General features: G+C 39.5%; 2 protein-coding genes across 2 annotated transcripts; both read right to left on the bottom strand.

Moving 5' to 3' along the window:
• Positions 1-79: 79 nt before the first annotated feature.
• Positions 80-7,543, bottom strand: LOC112435183 (cocaine esterase-like). The gene is made up of 13 exons (XM_024803344.2): positions 7,284-7,543; positions 5,484-5,676; positions 5,266-5,407; positions 4,900-5,033; positions 2,205-2,358; positions 2,011-2,115; positions 1,807-1,905; positions 1,519-1,662; positions 1,335-1,412; positions 1,100-1,247; positions 837-986; positions 679-751; positions 80-610 (listed from the first exon to the last, which is right to left on the bottom strand). The coding sequence occupies exons 1-13, from the start codon at positions 7,357-7,359 to the stop codon at positions 424-426; spliced, it is 1,683 nt and encodes a 560-aa protein (XP_024659112.2). The 5' UTR covers positions 7,360-7,543; the 3' UTR covers positions 80-423.
• A 469-nt stretch (positions 7,544-8,012) lies between these two features.
• On the bottom strand, positions 8,013-14,174 carry LOC143419335 (cocaine esterase-like). The gene is made up of 13 exons (XM_076885666.1): positions 13,973-14,174; positions 12,616-12,808; positions 12,398-12,539; positions 12,033-12,166; positions 10,263-10,416; positions 10,071-10,175; positions 9,847-9,945; positions 9,568-9,711; positions 9,384-9,461; positions 9,149-9,296; positions 8,886-9,035; positions 8,728-8,800; positions 8,013-8,652 (listed from the first exon to the last, which is right to left on the bottom strand). Exons 1-13 carry the CDS (start codon positions 14,046-14,048, stop codon positions 8,466-8,468), a joined length of 1,683 nt encoding a protein of 560 aa, XP_076741781.1. The 5' UTR covers positions 14,049-14,174; the 3' UTR covers positions 8,013-8,465.
• Positions 14,175-21,856: the final 7,682 nt, after the last annotated feature.

Genomic DNA, 21,856 nt, shown 5'->3' with positions numbered 1-21,856 from the left:
AAAGGATATTTGAGGGAATGGAGTGGTAAGTTTTCAGGTAATACTAGCAAAGGTCACAGACAAACAAAGTGCTGCAATATTGGTTTGTCAAATCTTTTCATTTTATAAATGTTTTATCATTTTGCAAAACCTATTTTTACAGTGCCAGATTTAAAATACCCTGGTAACACGCAGGTGACTTGAGATTGGCAGTTATTGTTAATACTTTCATCCTACTGGACAGTCTATTCACAGTTTTGTGAAAATGTAAGAATGACATTTTTTTCTTTGAAAAACAAAATCAGGGATTCCATTAAAAGAAAATGCCAAAATATTCATTGTATATTAGAATATGGATAATCTTCACAAGACCTTTATATAAGGGAATTATGGTTTAGTGTAATTACTTTAAAACTGATGGAGCAGAGACCAGATGTGAGTTTTCTACAGCTCGTTGCGTTCTGCATTTTCCTCATGCTGTTTGATCTTCTCTGGGACGGTCTGAGTCAGGAAGACAAAGCGCTCCTTCTTCAGGTGCTGAGCAGTTACCTGCTTTTTTAAACCAATCGCCAGGTACTTTTCTTCTGCTCCATACTTTGGCCAGTGGACAAGGTTGTGCCCATCAGGAGATCTAAACACACATACATTTGTTATTCAGTTATTAAAAGTGTGAAATTTACAACATTTGGAAATTCCTACCCTGTGCGAGCAAAGTTCCCCCAGTAGCTCATCATGATCTTGCTCAACTGTTCTTCATCCTCAGGGCACGGATCTAAAACGATCATGTTGCAAAACACTTTTCAATCAACAAAACAAAATAGATTGAGCAGTAAGGCAGAGTTTTTATAAAGTCTTACCGGGTAACCTAACATGGGTAGTTGTGAAGCAAAATCCCAAAACTATAAAAATTTCATCTCCGTGGTCACTCCCAACAAAGCTCAGTCTTTTCTGCTGCAGGAATTTGGGAGGATGTTGGTACTCATACAGGTATACAGGAGCGCCTGCATCTAGAATTTGATGAATGTGTGTGATATTTGTTAATGAATGTATGTAACAGTAAATATCAAGTGTTGGGTTTTAGGCAGATTTGTATAATCTTTCATTAAACAAATTAAATTACCTCTGTGAGCATTAGCAGCTTTGATCGCTGGAATGGTGAAAAACAAATCTCCAAGCATCTCAGTGTACCCATCTCTGTTTTTCACACGGTCGTCACCATTTCCGATATATTCATCAGCTATCACATCTCTGATAAATGCTGCTTTAGGCTTAAAGAAATAAGCAGCACATCAATCAAAGAAGCTCGAGCAGGTCGGGGACAGTAATATTGTAACATTAAGTAGTGTCTGCCTTACGTCGGGGTAGAAGAAGGAAACCATGTTCAAAAGAAATTCCCGATCTAGTCCTTCTGTCCAGTTTTGGGGAGCAAAAAACTAAGGAAATACCAAGCCAAATTACTTTTTTTTCAACATTACAAAACAACAACAAACTACATTGAGATCATGGAGCTTTTTATTTACATGTTCCTGTGACACTTACTGATGCAAGCATCCATCCACCTTCATCATTATTGACACCAGTCATGAATGGAACAGCATGGAGTTCATGTTTACGAAACAGCTCATCCACAGGTTTAGTCAGGAAATGTCCATCAACATTTACTTGAAATCTTAATGTTAGATCCTTGAGAAAATAAAATGTACTAAAGTGAAAGATGTGATAGCATGAACAGAGCTGAGGGAGAAATCAAAGGCTTCAAAGAAATATTGTAGAAGACATAATAATCATATTCAGCTATTTCTATCAGGTATTCACCCATTACCTCACCTGTGTAAAACCCACTATAGTATCAATATCAAGGTTTCTCATGCAGTCACTGATCTTCTTTGTGCTTTCAAGACTGCAGCCAGATGCATTTGCAACTGCCTGAGGTGAAATGTCAAATATAAATGTCAAATATTTAGGAAAAGAACTCAATTGCAATATACTCATTAATCTGCAACAGAAATGTTATTAAGCCTCCAAAAAGACCTTGGCAATTGGAAGAGGATTATTTGCAACAAGTACATTCATTGCAGCTGTGCCACTCTCAGCAATAGCACGGTGAAACAGCCCATCAGACAGTGGTGACAGGAGCTGGTGATTCAAGTAACACATCACATATTATTTTATTTTTTTTAGAGTGAAAAAGTTTATATAAAGTTCCTCTAACTGTAGATTCTTACCAGAAGAGACACGCTCACTCCACCAGCAGACTCTCCAAATATAGTAACTAATCCTGGGTCTCCTCCAAAGTTGTGAATGTGCTGCTGGATCCACTTGAGAGCTTCAACCTGGTCCTGCATTCCAAAGTTCCCTGAAATGTGCTCATCTCCAGTGCTGATAGAACAAATTGCCATTTTTATAATGTATTTTCCCTGATTGAAACATCTTTTCACAAGAGACTTTTATCCATGTGTTTAAAGCATCTGTGAGGACACATGTGTTAGGTCTGCACTCGCAAGCCTCGCTGGCTCAGAGACTTATCTCAATGAACAAAGCAAGACAACCAGAGCTCAATCGGCTTTCACTTGCGCAAGGGTAGCTGGTCCGGTCAGGATCCAGAGCTTCAAGCTCCTCACCTGATCCCAGACAATTCCAAATTCCAGCCTCCCCTTGCAGCCTTTTTATTTAGTGAACACAGTTACACAATCCCCCATTGTAAAACCCATATGATGTGTCGTAAAAGCTGAGGCACTGTGTGTGTGCATGCACGTGTGAGCATGTGAGTGCACGTGTGTGTATGTGTTAGTATGTGGCTGCAGTGTTGGGGGAGTAACGTAATACATGTACCGCCGTTACGTATTTAAAATACAAAATATGAGTAACTGTATTCCGTTACAGTTACCGTTTAAAAAGGTGGTATTTAGAATACAGTTACTTTGTTCAAATAAAGGGATTACACAGCGGTCTTTTCCTGCTTCATATGTTAGACTATGCCCTCTCCATTTTTGGTAATTCCACGCCGGTGGAAACCCAAACAAAACACGCATTAAGAGGCTCAAATGCCTGTGTCTCAATCTCGCGTCTCATAATGACATGAGGAAGTATTTTTTAAAATTACAGGAGAGTGGAAAAGTATGAGTTGTCACCGAGCAGAAACAGGAGCTGGAAGAGTAAATATAACAATAACCACTGCAGCCAAAAAGAGTTCCTGACGAGCCCAGTTGTAAGTAAGCTATTAAGACTCGACTGTACGCTGTGTTCCGTTGGAGCAGCCTTTCAACGCCTCTCTCTGTCTCTCGCTAGAAAAGTTGACCCAGACAACAAAGTAAAACTAGTTTTCGGCTACGAGCTCAACACGAAACTCGACATATTAGCCAGACGGTTCGGTTTGGAGCCGCGAACCTGTTTTATATATGCGCAGAATAGTTTTCTACACGAGCTCGCTGCAAAAAGTGCAGCCTTACCTAATGTCCACCCTACGTTTACTCATTTTATATTAAGATTTAAAATCTAGTTGCTATGGGTATGGTGAGTAACCTTCAGTAATAGTAATAAATCACACAGCAATAGTACATTCATGTAGTTGTAAAAAGCTTGATAATATATTAAGTAATCCAAAGTATTCAGAATACGTTACTCTCACTGAGTAACGTAACGGAATACGTTAGAAAATACATTTTTTGAGGCATGTGTTCTGTAATCTGTCGTTGAATACATTTTAAAAGTAATCTTCCTAACACTTTGTGTATATGTCTTTGTATACGTGACTTCCTGGTTACAACCGTTTTAACCGCATTTTTAGTCATAAAAGGGTCATCTGACCCCACCCCATATATGGCTACATACAAGCATAGGTGAGCCCCTAAAGGTCGGGAAGTGAACATTCCTTACCAAATAAGGAAACCAGAACCTTTACATGGAATGTGCCTGCAGTTTGCTAATAGCAAACATGTAGGGGAGGAACAGAAAAATATCTGAACATGCAGTTCAGGACAAGGTTTACAGTTTTAAACACAACAATGACAACTTTTAACAAAATCACTCCAACAACATGTATTAGAACTAATCTGGGATTGAGGTGCGTGAATCTTTTTAGAAAAAAACGTGAGTTTTTTTTTAGTTTAGTGACAGTGTATAAATAATAGAAAAAGTTGTGACTATTAGCTCTAAAATGATTTCAAGAACTTTCAAGGTGAAATTGAATAAAGTAGTGCCGAAGGTGGCCAATTTCACCCTGAGGTTGATCTTGAAATTCAACAGAAAGTCCAGTGCTATTGGCAGCAGATAGTAGTGCCAGGATTCTGATACTACTGGACCCCATTTGTGCAGTTGGGCAGTAACTGCATATGCCACTTCCACATATTTGTTGAAGCTGAGTGATACGGTAAGGCAATCAAAAACCAAGCTATTGCATGTTTATACAACATGATAAATAAAGCAAACTTTAAATCCTTTTTCATATTAGATCAGATAAAAAAGCAGAACAACAAATTCATTGTATGTTCTAATTTGGAAACTTGAGTTCATTTACATTCCTATGATTAAAACATCGAGTGACCTTTTACCCTGCTTGGGATAGGGTTCCAGGGGTCCCACCCTGGAGCCAGGCCTGGGGAGGGTTCATGAGTAAGGGGAGAGGGAAGTGGGAGATCGACAGACAGATTGGTGTTGCAACACCTGCCTTCTCCCAAGGGTGGATGGCCTCTCCCTAAAAGATATGGTAAGGGGTTTGGCCATTCGGGAGGGGCTCAGAATAGAGCCACTACTCGTCCACATCAAAAGGAGCAAGTTAAGGTGGTTTAGGCATCTGACTAGAATGCCTCCTGGACGCCTCCTGGGTAAGGTGTCCTGGGCTCCCAGTGTCCCACTGAGAGAAGGCCCTGAGGCAGAGCCAGGACATGCTGGAGAGATTATGGGTGGATGAAGTTTATTTACCTGAGAAAACCCAGAAGTCCCAAGCGATACTGGATCAGAACCACAACTACATCCTGGTAAGCAGCCAGGGGAGAGCCATCATATGTTGAAGCTGATCCCAGCGTAAAACCCCCACCATGAATCCAGACCATGACCTGGACAGAACAATAAAATACCATTTCTTCAAAGCTTAGAGGACCATTTGGAGTGTCAGTTACAATAACTAATCTAATAACTAATAACAAAAAGTAATTTAAATGTTAAACAAACAAAAACACTCAAGTTTACATTTTAGATGATACAATTAACAACTGAGTTCTAAAGAATGGTGTCTTTATTGAGATTGTGATTAGGCAACAGTCAAAACCTACAGCAAAAGATTCTTACTGGGAGCTTGGCATTATTAGCTCTTTTAGCAGGAGTGTATATGTTGAGGTAAAGACAGTCTTCAGAGATGTCTGGTACTTCTGCCAGCAGTGCACCGAGTTTATTAAGCATATCCAAAACAGCTTCTTTAGACTGAATGCACCTTAAAGAGAGACAATGCTAATTTTACAAATAAAGCCAATAATTCCTCCAAGTATGTTGAAGTTCACATTTCTTACATTGGTGGCTGTTTAGTGGCATCTCTTACTCCTTCCCATCTTTCTGCAGGCTGAGGTGGAGCCAGTCTCAAGGAAGGGCCGAGGGGTGGTTTGGCAAATGGGACACCCAGGTAGGCATGGACGCCAGTCTCCTTCCCTTTCACACTCACATACTCACCTTTCAGGCTCCCGAGCTTTGTGTGGACTACAGGTGCTGTCAGGATATTAGAAATGACTGAAAATCTTATCATAAAACTTCACATCGTCCCCCTTTAATTGTGGGACAATTAAAGGATTATTCTATTCTATTCTATTCTATTCTATATTTTAAAAATAAAATAAATCTTCCAGTGAAAAGTATTTTGCTCAAAACATGCAATAATTGACTGCTCTCTATAGCTCAGTTTTATGCAGACTATGTTTATCAGACAAGTTTAAAATTGCTCCTTATAGAACTTTTCATGTGACACAGTCATATAAAGCCATGTTAAAAAACAGTGTTACAATACTGTTTGTATAACTAAGTCAAATACATGAGCAGCCTGAATGGAATTTTATGAATTGGTTAATTATGAAAATGAATTCAATATCAAGAAAACTCTGGTTCGCCACTATATTAATCCTCAGGATTTGAGATAACCACATTCAGGAAACGAATACAATTTCATATTTTGCTGTGGACAATTTAATTCCTATCCTAATATTGATTAAATTCTAATTTAATTAATTTATTGATGCAGACCATTTGGTGGATTAAGTTGCTTAAGCTACAGCACCATTACACTAAATAAGCTTTTTTATTATTTTGGTTTAAAATGGTTTAAAAAATCTGAGCAAGTGTGATAGTTCATCATTTATTTGAAAAAAGCCACTTGCTCAAATGGCTTTTTGTTTTGTTGTTTGTTTACCATAAACTTCCTTTGTTGTGTGTTGTGTCTACAGTGATCCTGGTGAAGAAGCAGAGTTGACCATGAGATCTGTTTCTGTTTATTAACAGTCACTGAAGTTAGCAAAAAAAAAAGCTATCTATCTATATAGATCTATATAGATATATCTATATATATCTATATATATATATATATATATATATATATATATATATATATATATATATATATATATATATATATATATATATATATATATATATATATATATATATATATATATATATGCTGACATACTACCATCTCCCATGGGTACACCATTTTTATTTATTTATTTTTTTTAAAAAGCTACTGGCTCACATGGCTCTGTATTTTTTTTTTTTGCCATAAACTTCCTTTGTTGTGTATTGTGATCCTGAAAAAGAAGCAGAGTTGACCATGAAATCTGTTTCTGTTTATTCACCGTCGCTGCAATACTCAATTTATTCCTTATCAGCATGAAGTCAGCAGAAAGATTTTTTTTAAAAACAGTCTTTTTTGCAAAATGAAAATAATAACAATAATTAAAATTTGCACGGTCCAGTCTTTTAAAACCGTCGTCTCACATGCTTGGTTCTTTGCTATCGTTCACCTTTGAACACAGTTTGTAGGTAAAAAGTCACCTGGACTTAGAACACAAAAGTTGATGTTTAATTATCAGCATTTATTATGACTATTGTAGCCATCATACCACTGAAGATGATACTACAGCCAGATTTAAAAAGAAGCTTTTCAAAAAGCGACTGTGCAAAAAAAAAGGAAAAGAAGAAAAACATGCACTACACGTAGGTTTAAGGAACACACACACACTTAGGTTTAAAGAACACACACATTACACAGAAATTAGGAGATGTTACAAAGGTCATTTTGCTAAGAACAGTTTTATCCTACTTACCCTGAAGTTCTGCAGCAGCACAGAGGAATAAACCGGATACAAAGAAGAAGAAATTGTGCTTTGCATGCAACTCCATGGTCAGCTCTGTGGATTGCTAAATTCTGCAGATTTTTCAAGAACCGAGCGCAGAACAAAGAGATATAGGAAGTGCGTCCTCATATGAAGGCTTCTTCTTTTCTCTTTCACAAAGAGGAAAATATAGTGTCTCTAGCAAGATATGCTGTCATTCAGTTTGACGCCAAACCATCACGGGACTAAAGTCCAATCTAAAGTCTAAGCTTTAGGATCGATTCAGGACTCAATCCAGAAAAGTTTCGCCGCTATCGTAATGACCAACTTTTTCTTGCAATCCTTTTTTTTTTCGTCTGCCTGTCTGAAAAGCTCAAAATGTGAATTTGGTTACAAGTTTATTCATATGAGCACATGCTGTGTCACAGGCTCTTGAACTATGATACAGTAATTAATACAAGTGCAGTTGTTTTTGCTTGCATTGCATTTCTCATGACCCACACAGACACAGAGGTGTTGCCACAGTTGCTTGGGAGGACTTCTGAAGGTTGAATGCACACAAGAGAAAATGTAAGAAAAAACTGAACTGAATTTTCCGGGAAGAACCCACTTTAGGGATTAGTAAAGTTTTATCTAATTAATCTGATAGGATGTTTGAGGGAATGGAGTGCTAAGTTTTCAGGTAAAAGAAGCACAGGTCACAAACAAACAAAATGCTGCAAAATTGGTTTGTCAAAACTTTTTATTTTATAAATGTTTTACAAAACTTGTGTTTACAGTACTAGATTTAAAATACCCTGATACTCTGGATTCAATTAATTGAAAAAAAAAGAAATCACATTAGAATATGGATGGTCCTCACAAGACCTTTTGATAAGGGAATTATGGTTTAGTCCAGGGGTAGCCAACTCCAGGCCTCAAGGGCTGGTGTCCTGCAGGTTTTAGAAGTCCCCCTGGGTCAACACACCTAAATCAAATCATTAGTTCATTACCAGGCCTCTGAAGAACTTCAAGACATGCTGAGGGGGTCATTTGACCATTTGCATCAGCTGTGTTGGATCAAGGACACATCTAAAACCTGCAGGACACCAGCACTTGAGGCCTAAATTTGCATACCCCTGGTTTAGTGTAATTACTTTAAAATTGATGGAGCAGAGACCAGATGTGAGTTTTCTACAGCTCGCTGCGTTCTGCATTTTCCTCATGCTGTTTGATCTTCTCTGGGACGGTCTGAGTCAGGAAGACAAAGCGCTCCTTCTTCAGGTGCTGAGCAGTTACCTGCTTTTTTAAACCAATCGCCAGGTACTTTTCTTCTGCTCCATACTTTGGCCAGTGGACAAGGTTGTGCCCATTAGGAGATCTAAACACACATACATTTGTTATTCAGTTATTAAAAGTGTGAAATGTGAAATTTACAACATTTGGAAATTCCTACCCTGTGCGAGCAAAGTTCCCCCAGTAGCTCATCATGATCTTGCTCAACTGTTCTTCATCCTCAGGGCACGGATCTAAAACGATCATGTTGCAAAACATTTTTCAATCAACAAAACAAAACAGATCAAGCACTAAGGCAGAGTTTTTATAAAGTCTTACTGGGTAACCTAATATGGGTAGTTGTGAAGCAAAATCCCAAAACTGTAAAAATTTCATCCGCATGGTCAGTCCCGACAAAGCTCGGCCTTTTCTGCTGCAGGAATTTGGGAGGATGTTGGTACTCATACAGGTATACAGGAGCGCCTGCATCTGGAATTAGACGAATGTGTGTGATATTTGTTAATGAAAGTGTGTCACAGTAAACATCAAGTGTTGGGTTTTAGGCAGATTTGTATAATCTTTCATTAAACAAATTAAATTACCTCTGTGAGCATTAGCAGCTTTGATCGCTGGAATGGTGAAAAACAAATCTCCAAGCATCTCAGTGTACCCATCTCTGTTTTTCACACGGTCGTCACCATTTCCGATATATTCATCAGCTATCACATCGCTGATAAATGCTGCTTTAGGCTTAAAGAAATAAGCAACACATCAATCAAAGAAGCTCGAGCAGGTCGGGGACAGTAATATTGTAACATTAAGTGGTGTCTGCCTTACGTCGGGGTAGAAGGAGGAAACCATGTTCAAAAGAAATTCCCGATCTAGTCCTTCTGTCCAGTTTTGGGGAGCAAAAAACTAAGGAAATACCAAGCCAATTTACTTTTTTTTCAACATTACAAAACAACAACAAACTACATTGAGATCATGGAGCTTTTTATTTACATGTTCCTGTGACACTTACTGATGCAAGCATCCATCCACCTTCATCATTATTGACACCAGTCATGAATGGAACAGCATGGAGTTCATGTTTACGAAACAGCTCATCCACAGGTTTAGTCAGGAAATGTCCATCAACATTTACTTGAAATCTTAATGTTAGATCCTTGAGAAAATAAAATGTACTAAAGTGAAAGATGTGATAGCATGAACAGAGCTGAGGGAGAAATCAAAGGCTTCAAAGAAATATTGTAGAAGACATAATAATCATTCTCTATCATGTTTGCACCCATTACCTCACCTGTGTAAAACCCACTATAGTATCAATATCAAGGTTTCTCATGCAGTCACTGATCTTCTTTGTGCTTTCAAGACTGCAGCCAGATGCATTTGCAACTGCCTGAGGTGAAATGTATAATATGAATGTCAAATATTTGTCAAAACAAATCCATTTTAATATTCTCATTATTCTGTGATACAAAAATGTTTTTAACCCTCCAAAAAAGATGAATATGGATAATTAACCTGCGCCATTGGTAGAGGATCATTTGCCATAAGTACATTCATTGCAGCTGTGCCACTCTCAGCAATAGCACGGTGAAACAGCCCATCAGACAGTGGTGACAGGAGCTGGTGATTCAAGTAACACATCAAATATTAATTTTTGTTCTAGAGTGAAAAGGTTTATATAAAGTTCCTCTAACTGTAGATTCTTACCAGAAGAGACACGCTCACTCCACCAGCAGACTCTCCAAATATAGTAACTAATCCTGGGTCTCCTCCAAAGTTGTGAATGTGCTGCTGGATCCACTTGAGAGCTTCAACCTGGTCCAGCAGGCCAAAGTTCCCTGAAATGTGCTCATCTCCAGTGCTGATAGATCAAAATGCCATTTTTATAATGTATTTTTCCTAAATGAAATATCTTTTCACAAGACAATTCTATTGTAGGTTTTTTATTGTAGGTTATTGGCAGCAGCTGGCACTACCAGCTCCTGCCAGTAAGTCACTACTGAAACTCGCTACTGGATCTCATTTGTCCATTTGGGGAATAGTAGCATATCCCACTTCCACATATTTGTTGAACCTGACTGACAGGGTAAGGGAGTAAAAAAAATTATTAAGCTATGTTTATACACTGTGAGCCAACAGTTTACCCTGCCTGGGAGTGGGTTACTGGGGCCCCACCCTGGAGCCAGGTTTGGGGATGGCACCTGATGGTGGGAACCTGGGGGCTGGGCCTCAGCACATGGGGTCAGCTTGGGGCGGCCTGAACAAGGGAGATTGGAGGCACTGTAGGGGTCGGGTGCAATGTGTGCCAGTGGTGGCCAAGGGTGGAGACACTGGCAGACCGATGCCTGTCTACTGAGGCTGGCGATGGAGACATGAAACGTCGCCTGTATTGGGGAAGGAGCCTGAGATATTGTGTGAGATTGAGAGGTACCAGACAGATAAAGTCAGGCTCACCTCAATGCATATCTTGGGCTCTGGAACCAGTATCCTGGACAGGAGCTTTACCAACACTGTGTATAGTGTGGGTGGAGTGTTGCTGACTTCGACTGAAGATACTCATGCATAACCAGGAGCGAGGTTACTGAAGCAGTTAAACAACTCCTTGGTGGTAGGGCCCCTGGGGTGGATGAGGTTCACCCTGAGTTCCTTAATGATGTGGATGTTGTAGGGCTATCTTGGTTGAGATGCCTCTACAGTGTTGCGTTGAGATCTGGGGCTGTACCTCTGAATTGGCAGACCTGGGTTGTGCTTCCCATCTTCAAGAAGGGGGATAAGAGGGTGTGCTCAATTATATGGGAATCGCACTCCTCAGCCTCCACAGAAAATCCTATGCCAGGCTGCTGGAAAGAGGAGTCTGTGAGTTAGTCAAACCTCTAGTACAGGAGAAACAATGTGGTTTTCCTCCTGGGTGCGCAACACAGCTCTTTATCATCTCAAGGATATGGTGGGGTGTATGGGAGTTCACCCAACCAGCCTACATTTGTTGTGTGGACTTGGAGAAGGCATTTGATTGTGTCTGTAAGAGTAGATCTTGTGTGAGATGCTTCAGGAGTATGGGGTCAGTCCCATTGTTTTTATTCATTCTGTCCTTCTACAACTGTTGCAAGCGCTTGGTTTGCAATGCCGGCAATAAATCGGAATTGTTCCTCATGTGTACTGGACTCCACCAGGGCTGCATTTATCACAGATTCTGTTCATAATTTTTATAGACAGATTGGTGCTGTGGCAATGAGCTTTCTCCCAAGGGTGACTGGCCTCTCTCTTAGAGATGGGGTGAGGAGTTTGGCCATTCGGTAGGGGCTCAGAGTAGAGCCGCTCCACATCTAAAGGAGTTTGAGTTAAGGGGGTTCAGACATCTGATTAGGATGCCTCCTGGACACCTCCTGGTTGAGGCGATATGTACTCACAGTCTTCCACTAGGAGGAGGCCACGGGGCAGACCTGTTGGAGAGATTATGGATGGATGGAGTTTATTTACCTGAGAAAACCCAGAAGTCCTAAGCGATACTGGATCAGAACCACAACCACGTCCTGGTAAGCAGCCAAGGCAGAGCCATCATATATTGAAGCAGATCCCAGCGCAAAGCCCCCACCATGAATCCAGACCATGACCTGGACAGAACAATAAAAGAGCATTCTGTCAAAGATTAGAGGATCTTTTGGAGTCTCAGTCAAGCTACAATAACTAATCTTTAAGAATTTAAACTTTAAACAGAGAAAACTGTAATGTAAACTTAAGTTTACATTTTAGATGATAAAATGTACAATTGAGTTCTGAAGATGGGTCTCTTTACTGAGATTGTGATTAGGCATCCCTCATAATCTACAGCAAAAGGTTCTTACTGGGAACTTGGCATTTTTAGCTCTGTTTGCAGGAGCGTAAATGTTGAGGTAAAGACAGTCTTCAGAGATGTCTGGTATTTCCACCAGTGCTTTACCGAGTTTATCAACCAGATCCAAAACAGTTTCTTTAGACTGAATGCACCTTAAAGAGAGACAATGCTAATGATACAAATAAAGCCAATCATTTCTCAAAGTGTGTTGAACCACATGTTTCTTACATTGGTGGCTGTTTAGTGGCATCTCTTACTCCTTCCCATCCTCCTACAGGCTGAGGTGGAGCCAGTCTCAAGGAAGGGCCGAGGGGTGGTTTGGCAAATGGGACACCCAGGTAGGCATGGACGCCAGTCTCCTTCCCTTTCACACTCACATACTCACCTTTCAGGCTCCCGAGCTTTGTGCGGACTACAGGTGCTGTCAGGATATTAGAAATCAGTGAGAATCATAACATAAAACGTTATATTTACAAAAATTAAATTAAATCTTCCATTCAAACGTGCTTTGAAATTATAACAGACATACCAAATTTCTCAAAATATGCAATATCTGGTTCTGGTAACGTCATCAAAAGAAAAACTAGTCAACAATTTGATGAATGGTTTAAAAATACTTAGAGAAAAAGCACTTAAAAATTATAACTAAATTCCTCAAAATATTCAATATTTGAATCCTGGCAGTACCTTATTTTTATGAAGACTATATGTGATACAGTCATATGAAGTCATGTGAAAGAACTAAAACTCAGAGTTCACTATATCATGTAGGTGATCAAAAGAGAAAAAAGTCAGAAAGTTTATTAACTGGTCACTTGTGTAAGTAAAGTCAATACTTTTAGAAATCAAGGGAAAAGTTTAGCTTTTGCTGTGGACAATTAATCCCCATCTTTATAGTGAGGGCGCTAACTAAAGCACTAAATGATAATGTTTTGGTTTAAACCAGACATTTAAATAATCTAACCAGCTGTGATATGTCATCATTAATTTGAAAAAGGCTACTTGCTAATTCATTTATTTATTTTTACCATAAGCATTCTTTGTTGGGTGGTGTCTACAATTATCCTGGTAAAAAAGCAGAGTTGAGCATGAGATCTGTTTCTGTTTATTCACAGTCACTGCAATACTCCATTTATTCTTTAACAGCATGAAGTCAGCAAAAAAGAAATTTGCTTAATAACACTTGCACCCTGTCCTACTGAAAAGTTATCTTCAATCCTCTCCTATCAGCACACCTAGCCTGGTTATCTCCAATCTTTCACCTTTGAACAAAGTGCAGGTGCAACGTAAAGTTAACCTTATGTTCATTTTATTTTAAATCATGTCTAATATACAGCTACAGTGTAATGAAATTAACAGTGTGGTCCGAATTGCTTCTGTTTTTATTATAATTATTACTGCCATAATACCACTCAGGGATGATTGATTGCAGCTGCCAGATTTATGCAGATATTTTTCAAAGAGAGACTCGTGTAATAAAAACATGCACTGCCTGTACGATACACAAACACAAAAGCATAAATTACACGTAACTTAAGTGTTGTGACAAAGGTCATTTTGCAAAGAACTGTTTTCACCTACTCACCCTGAAGGTCTGCAACAACACAGAGGAATAAAACGGACATCAAGAAGCAGAAAGTCTGCTGCACACGGAACTTCATGGTCGACTCTGGATTACAAAACCAGGCAGATTCTCAGAGATGTGAGCCAAAAAGCCAACAGACAGAGAGAGTGCTTCCTCTTGTTAAGCTTTTTCCTTTTCTCTTTCACATAGGGAAACAGCTAGTTTCTCTTACAGGATGTGACGTGATTCATTCAGTTTGACACGGGACTAAAGTCCAACCATACAGTGAAGTGTGTCCAGAACACCTTCTCCTTCTTTGTTTTAGACCTGCTTGACTACAGTGCTTTTTTTAATGAAGGGGGATTTATTTTAATTATGGATTTTTATAAAGCCTTTGTGTTGATCAACTTTTCATAATAAAAACTTGCCTCGCTTTGGTTGCAGACATATGTTCCTCAAGTTAATCAGAATGTAATAGATGGCTTAGTACATTTAGGTCAAGGTTTGAAATCAAAAGGGGAGATAAGACAAAGATGTGCTATTTCACCTTTAATGTTTGTAATGGTAGCAGAAGATTTACCCCAAAACACTGACATGGAATGGTATTAATATCATACGAAATCAATTAACACTAAGTCAGTTGGCAGAGATTTCCTCCCGTTTGTGACAGCTCCACATTGAAACATTGAATTTTGTGAAGGAGAAAAGGAGTAAACTCTCTAACAAACTTTAGAGAACATTCTTACTGATTCTTTTAGCCATTATTTTCTTCTTTCAAACTTTAACCAAAATAAGAAAAACAAATTTTCACACCTAATACTTCCTAAAGCGAAAGAATTCATTTTTAAAAATTGAAATTAAATGTATCCAACTAATGATAATCTGTATTTAAAGTATCCCAGTTGTACAGCTTAAGCACTTTAGTTATTTCATGCCACGAGATGTTTTAATAGCTTACACAATGTTTGCCTTGCTTTATACCTGCAATCTTATTCCTTGTAGATTTTCTATTTATATTGACCATGAGAGATATAGCTACATGTTATGAAGACTCTGCTCAGTGTAGCACAAAGTATGACATAAATCTTGTTGTGCTTGGTAGAGATATGCTTGTGATATGTAGTGATAAGGTTTATTTTACTACAAGTGTACCATTATATGGACAATATAATGAATTATACATAAAACAGCTGTCTACCAATTTTGTGTACGACTGCTTATATAAATATTTCATATCATTATAGGGTGTTGAAACATTGATTAATTTTTCTTTTTTTGTTTAGCTTTGTGTCTTTCTTTAGTAATTAAAGAAAAGCTCAAAAAGACCACATGTTTATATATATCTATTAGGGGTGCAACGATACACAAAATTCACGGTTCGGTTCGGTTCGATACTTTGGTGTCACGGTTCGATATTTTTTCGATACAAAAAAATGTTCATGCCTTTTTAATTTGTCATTTATTAAAATTATAAATATATATTTTAACTCAAAAGTACAGTTTTTAAATTTAATGTTGCTGAAACAAAAGTAATTAAAAAAATAAATATATCTCAGGGCTCTCAAAATTTCAAAATCCCTGGTAGCCCTTCGGGCAGGGACTCTTCAGTTTTTGGTAGCCCAAAATAAATGTAAGTAAAAAAGAGAGCAATTTTTTGATTGATGTTTTGTTTCCTGTTTTGTTTCCTTTACAATATTATACATTAAAGTATAATATTGTAAAGGAAACAAAACATTAATCCAAAAATTGTTGAAAAACAAATTACAACATTGTATAAAAATTACAATCATCAACTCAAATACTTGGTTCTAATTGAACAGAAATTTCTATGAACTTGTAAGAACTGTGTAGGACATGAATCAGTCTGTGTCAGATCCTGAATTTGAAATTTCCGCTGAAGTCACGGGTAAGAGACAAGTGGAACCAAGATCTAGGCCATTTGCTTTTTGAAGTTTGCAAAGACTGCTAAATTTTGCCAGTGGTAGTTCACTCTTTGCAACATAGTACGCTGTTCTAAACAGATTTTTCAGGTTTATTTTTAGTATGTTATTTGCAATTGGTTTTTGTTCTGGGAAAGATATTGCAGACTGAGCAATAATGCATTTCTTGCATTTCTCATGGCTTCTAATGGGGGCCTTTCTTAAAATGACTGGTCCCAGTAACAAAGGCGCTTGTCGATTCAGAAATCGAGAGAAAACCAACAACACACCCGGCAGAACATTATGTTATTTACACGGGTGCACATAAGTGGTCCGCATGTGCGCATTCGCTGTCAAAATAAAAGACGCGCGCACCAGATAAGAAGTTGCAACGCCCGTTTGCGTCCATATAAAAAGCACTGTTTTTGTCCGCTAGAGTGGGATTTTCACGGCACATTCTGCACCACATCTCTGTGCGTTCATCATTTGTTTGAAGCCAGCTCACCTCCTGCAGGGCCGTTGCTAGCCATTTGGGTGCCCTAAGCACAAATGCTTTATGGTGCCCTCCCCGCCACTGAAAGAAAAAAAAAAAAAAAACATTAATACTTTTGAATTTCTCAGTGGAATTTGTTTAATTAAATAACAACAAACATGACAGTTAAACAAATAAATAAGGTTAAAGGAGGTTAAAAATACTGTTACAAATAAATACTGAAACAAAAATTGAACATTGGAACAAGAACAAAGAGCCTGGCAATAATGTGTAATTTTTTTTATAAAAAAATAATATATATAATATAATAGTATTATTATTAATATATTTACAAATAGTTTCACAATAGAATTTAAATAAGAAACTTAAATAAGAAAAATAAGAATTTGAACACAAAAGCCACATTCCTTAAGTAACTATGTTAAACATTTTTACAATTCGTTGTCAGAGTATGCCCTAGACTCTAGGGCATACTCTGACAACCAGAAAATGCAGGCGTGGTGTGCCTCTCTAGGGCCTAGAGAGGCACACGCCTGCATTTTCTGGTTGCAAAATCAGCTATAAGGTCATCATATGATAGCTTCTGAGCCACGTCACCATTGATGCTGATAACAGCCAGACCACTTAAACGTTCCTGCCCCATTGATGAACGCAGGTACGTTTTAATGAGTTTGAGCTTTGAAAAGCTTCGCTCAGCAGAGGCAACTGTGACAGGCAGGGTCAGTGCAATACGCAGAGCAATCCACAGATTGGGATATACCTCTTGAAGCTGATTGTCATGTAAAAATGACAGCATTTCCAAAGCAGACGTCTGTGGTGGCAGCTGAGGAAGGTTGATGATTTCCTGCATCATCTCAGGTCCATCAATGTCAGCTACTCCCTTATCTGTCAGTGTCTTCTGTACTTCAGTGCAGTGTTTTTTTAAATCCTCCTTGGACATCCCATTCACTTTGCTGAAATCAAGCAGCACTCCATATTTCTCCTTCACTTGATTCATGGTCTCAAACCTCTCCTGTAGGGAGATTAAAGCAGAGTCCACAACACAATTGAAAAATGTGACCTCAAGCTTTTTAAGGGCATCATGGAGGGGCTCATCAACAGCTTCATATGCAAACTGCCTTTTTGTGCTCCTGAGCCTTTTCTCCTTCAACTGTGGTTCTATGTTCAGGGCCTCACAGAGTTCTTTGGCAGCTGACACAGCCTCATCAAACCCAGACTGTCTGTATTTAGAGAGGTTACTTTTGGCAGTGTCAATGAGCCTGACAGCAACATCGAGCTGCATGGAGCTGGACTGTAGTAACTTGTTCACCTGGTTTGTGATTGTAAGAAGTTCACACCACACGATGGAGCAAATCAAAAATCGAAATGAGGCTACTTCCTCAGCAAGCACTTGAGCCTCCACCTTTGCGACTGCATCACTTACAGCTTCTCTGGCCTCCAGGAGAGCATCCCTCACTTCTTTTGTCTGACTCCGGACAGCAGTTACACTTTGAAGCCTGCTTTCCCATCTAACGTCACTCCAAGATTTAAGTGTCAATTTCACATGTTTTGTTAAAATGGCCCATCGCTGGGTGGCACTGGAAAAGAAATTGAACAACTTCTGCAAATACCCAAAGTAGCCAGTTGCATCTGGAGAGGACTTGGCAGCATCAGCTATGACCAGATTCATCGTGTGAGCTCCACAAGGCACAAACAATGCTCTCGGGTTTAATTGTAGCAGTCTGGCCTGAACACCTTGCTTCTTCCCCTTCATGTTGGCCCCATTGTCATAGGCCTGTCCTCGACAGTTTTCAAATGGAATGCCAAGCTCCTTCAACTTGTCAAGGACAACATTGGACAGGTTAAGGCCAGTTGTTTGCTCCACATTTATATAGCCAAGAAAGTATTCTTTAATATCTGGTTGTGCTTGGAAACAAACAATGCGTACTATGACTGACATTTGTTCAGTGTGACTCACATCTGGAGTACAGTCAAGAATGATGGAGAAGTATTTTGCCAACTGGATTTGCTTCACAATGGCGCGGAATTTTTCTGAAGAGATAATCTGAATTAGTTCGTTCTGTGTCTCAGGGCTGAGGTAATGTGTGTGGGAACCTTCATCTTTTATGTTGGCCAAGTGATTTGCCATTACAAGGTCATATGTTGCCATAAGCTCTACTTCCTTCAAGAAGTTGCCATTGTCCGGCTCATAAAGACAGTCAGAAGAGCCCCTAAAAGACAAATTTCTGGAAGCCAGTGAGAGAGTTATTGAGAGTAATCGTTTGAGAATCTCTCGCCACTTTTTCCTTTCTGCCTCTAGTAAGGTCAACTCCTGTTGATCTATTGCCATGCTTTTCTTTAGCCGTGTGTCCAGTTCTCTCCACTTAAGCATGCACTGTATGTGGTCTTGGCTACACTCATGACCCCTCAAACGGATGTTGATGTTCGACCAGTCACTGAAGCCCTCTGTACTCAGCTTTATATCCTTCACACTGAAAAGCTTACATGCAAAGCAGAACACAGCATTGTTCTGCGGTGAGTACACTAACCAGCTCCGGTGAACCTTTTCTCCATTGGGAAGAATTTTGAACTTAAGGCTAGTGTGAAATGCTCTTCCATCAGGCCCCTTTGGAAAATTAAAATCAGAGCTGACATTAAAAGGACCTCTCCGCACAATTTCAACACGATCAGCATCTACAATGTGAGCTGGCCAAAGAGCAGGATCGGTTGAAGGGGGCACACATGTCTCCACAGTGTCACTTTCTGATAGTCTCTCAGTGACAGGACTCTCAGTGGTACTTGTGTATGGAACTGTACCTGAACTGGTGGTTGATGGTTCTTGTTCTTCTTGGCTAGGGATTGTTGCAGGGTCTACAATGGCTGGTGGTTGATGTCCAGGGATGGCACTACTACTGGATGGTTCATCCTGTCCTTGAGATCCTCCTTGAACATATTTAAGCATTGACCCTGCATACAAGAGAAAATATTCAGGGATTTTACAGAAATACAATTTTGAATCTACAGTAGGCCTACGAAAGATTGCATTATAAGACTAATAAATTAAGTAAGTCACTGGTACATTTAAAAATTACTAACTATATTTTACATGTATAGATTTTCATAATGGCAAATGGCAATATAAACATGCTGTACATAATTTGATATAAATGCGCAAGTAGGAAATCTATATTACTGGAAGATATAGGTTTCATATTACAGTTTCACCAACAGATGTCGCCCTTGATCTATGAACCTAAAGAAAGACGAGAACTATTTATGTGTTCAGACGTCAATGGCATAAATAAGATATGCGTCTTTATAGATATCCTGAAATGCAGCAACATACAAAGTAATCTTGTCTAATCTGATAATAATACTTGACTGCATCACTGACCTATCCCAAAGTTAAGGTTAATCAGTAGCATGCATGACGTTAGCCAGCTAGCAACCTGAGGAGGGAAATGCTAGTCTCACGAATCACGATAACGTTAGCAATCGTGAGTCACGATTGCTAACGTTATCTGAAAACCGTCAATTGAGTGACCATGATGAGTTGCTTTTAGTAGTCCATTCTATATTCATATCCACAACGTAAACAAACTACCCAACATCAATCATTTGCAACATTTGTTAACACAGTATGAACACTGCTAACAGGAGCTATCACAGAGTTGACGGACATGAGCGTGCAAGCAAGGGCTACAATAATGAACTTTTTTTATTATTATTATTTAAACATTGCCTTACCGGCGACGCCTGAGTTTCATCACGCTTCCTCTTCTTCTTTCTTTTCTCCGCTCCCGACTCCTGTTGCCGTTTCGAGGCCATGTTCAAACAGGTGTTTACCAATTATAGAACAGACCACTGGGAGTGGGGGGGCACCAGGAGGAGACTGGAGACAGGGCACAAAGCAGATTCACCCCTTTTCTCGGGAAAATTGTTTTATGTTGCTTTTCTATTGTTTAACCATATTAATGCATATGATATTTATAGTATTAATATGGTTTACTTTTTTTTTTTACGACCCTGATTTTTTTGGTGCCCTACCGGCCATTTGGTGCCCTACGCAGTGTGCGTTATGTGCGTTTGCGGAGCTACGGCACTGACCTCCTGCAACCACTTTTCCGAGAATACGCGCTTCTTTTGTGGTTCGGACTCCTTCTGACATTTCTTTGGAGGTAGAGAACACCAAAGTAATTGCTTAAAGGAGCTTCTTCGACATCTTTAAGAGTTTTAAACAAATGTCTGTCCTCCTCCAGAAAATCTTATGTATGCAAACACGCGTTGCAACTTCATATCTTGTGCGCGTTTTTGGGGGGTTTTTTGACAGCGAATGCGCACCTGCGGACCAGTTATGTGCAGCCCCGGTTATATAGCTCGTCATATTGCAGCCACAGAAATTCTTTTGTCCATGAAACCATAAAGCTGCACTTTCTTTTTGCCTTATAGTCTGATTTGTCATAACTTTTCCGTTTTGTGGTAAGCTTTTCTTTGGCTGTCACTTCTTCACCCTGACCTCTCTTATTTGGCTCAGCAGAACTAAAATATATATCCTGCTGCTTTTACACACACACGCATAACGGTCAGCGATTCTCTGCACGATCAACCTCTCACATGTTTAAGCTTGCTGCGGGAGATTTCACTTGTCATGTTTGCATAGTAAGCTAACGATTGATAAGACGATGTCAGAGGAATTGGTGCGCAAATTATCATCACTCACCAATCAGTGCTGTCGCTCTCTATACACAGTTCGCGCGATTGCAAAGTGAAAGCAAAAAACAAGCGCAAATTCAAATGCGATTTCAATATGTCACATATTGACAGTGGCTCACCGATGCCAATGACATAATTACCCAGCTACATTTCCGAAAGAATGCAAAAGCATTGACATATATTTCTCCCTCCTACAATAGCCCGATGGGCAGGGCAGAGATAGATTTTGGTAGCCCGACTGAAAAAAATCGCTAGCCCCGGGACATCGGGCTAGCGATTTTGCAAGCCCTGTATCTGATTGAGGAATCACTCATCTTTGGAAAAGAGAGTTTATTACAGAGAAATGGCTCTTTCCAAAATAAAAGCTATACTATACGCTTCTTCTGGGCTATATTCTCGGCAGCATATTGTAGCGGGTCAGGGCTGTTCGGGGTTCTGTTTGTACAGTTATGTTTTGTTTATGTTGCCATAGTGACGGGTGACGCCTTTTCGCTGCGACGGTGTGTCCTTCCGGGGTCAGAGGGCGCCCTGTGTGTTGTTGTTGCTGTGCGGTTGCGCGCTGAGCAGTTAGCTAGCGGCAGTGTTCTTCTGCAGATGTCAATAAACGGCTGTGCTCCCTGGCTAGCTCACGGGAAGCAAGACCAAACGACACATCCGTCTCCTCGTTGTCTGAGCTCGCCACATTGGTGTCAGAAGTGGGATGATGGTGGCACCCCATGTTCTGACCCGAGTGACTTTTCCCCCGCCGGTCGTGACCGGCCGGTGCACCAAAAGAAGGCACCTGGACATTTGTAAAGTGAA

The sequence above is a fragment of the Maylandia zebra genome, linkage group LG7 (assembly GCF_041146795.1).
Source record: "Maylandia zebra isolate NMK-2024a linkage group LG7, Mzebra_GT3a, whole genome shotgun sequence".
Taxonomy (NCBI): Eukaryota; Metazoa; Chordata; class Actinopteri; order Cichliformes; family Cichlidae; genus Maylandia; species Maylandia zebra.
The sequence above is the reverse complement of the archived record's forward strand: the minus strand, read 5'-3'. Positions and strand labels throughout refer to the sequence as shown.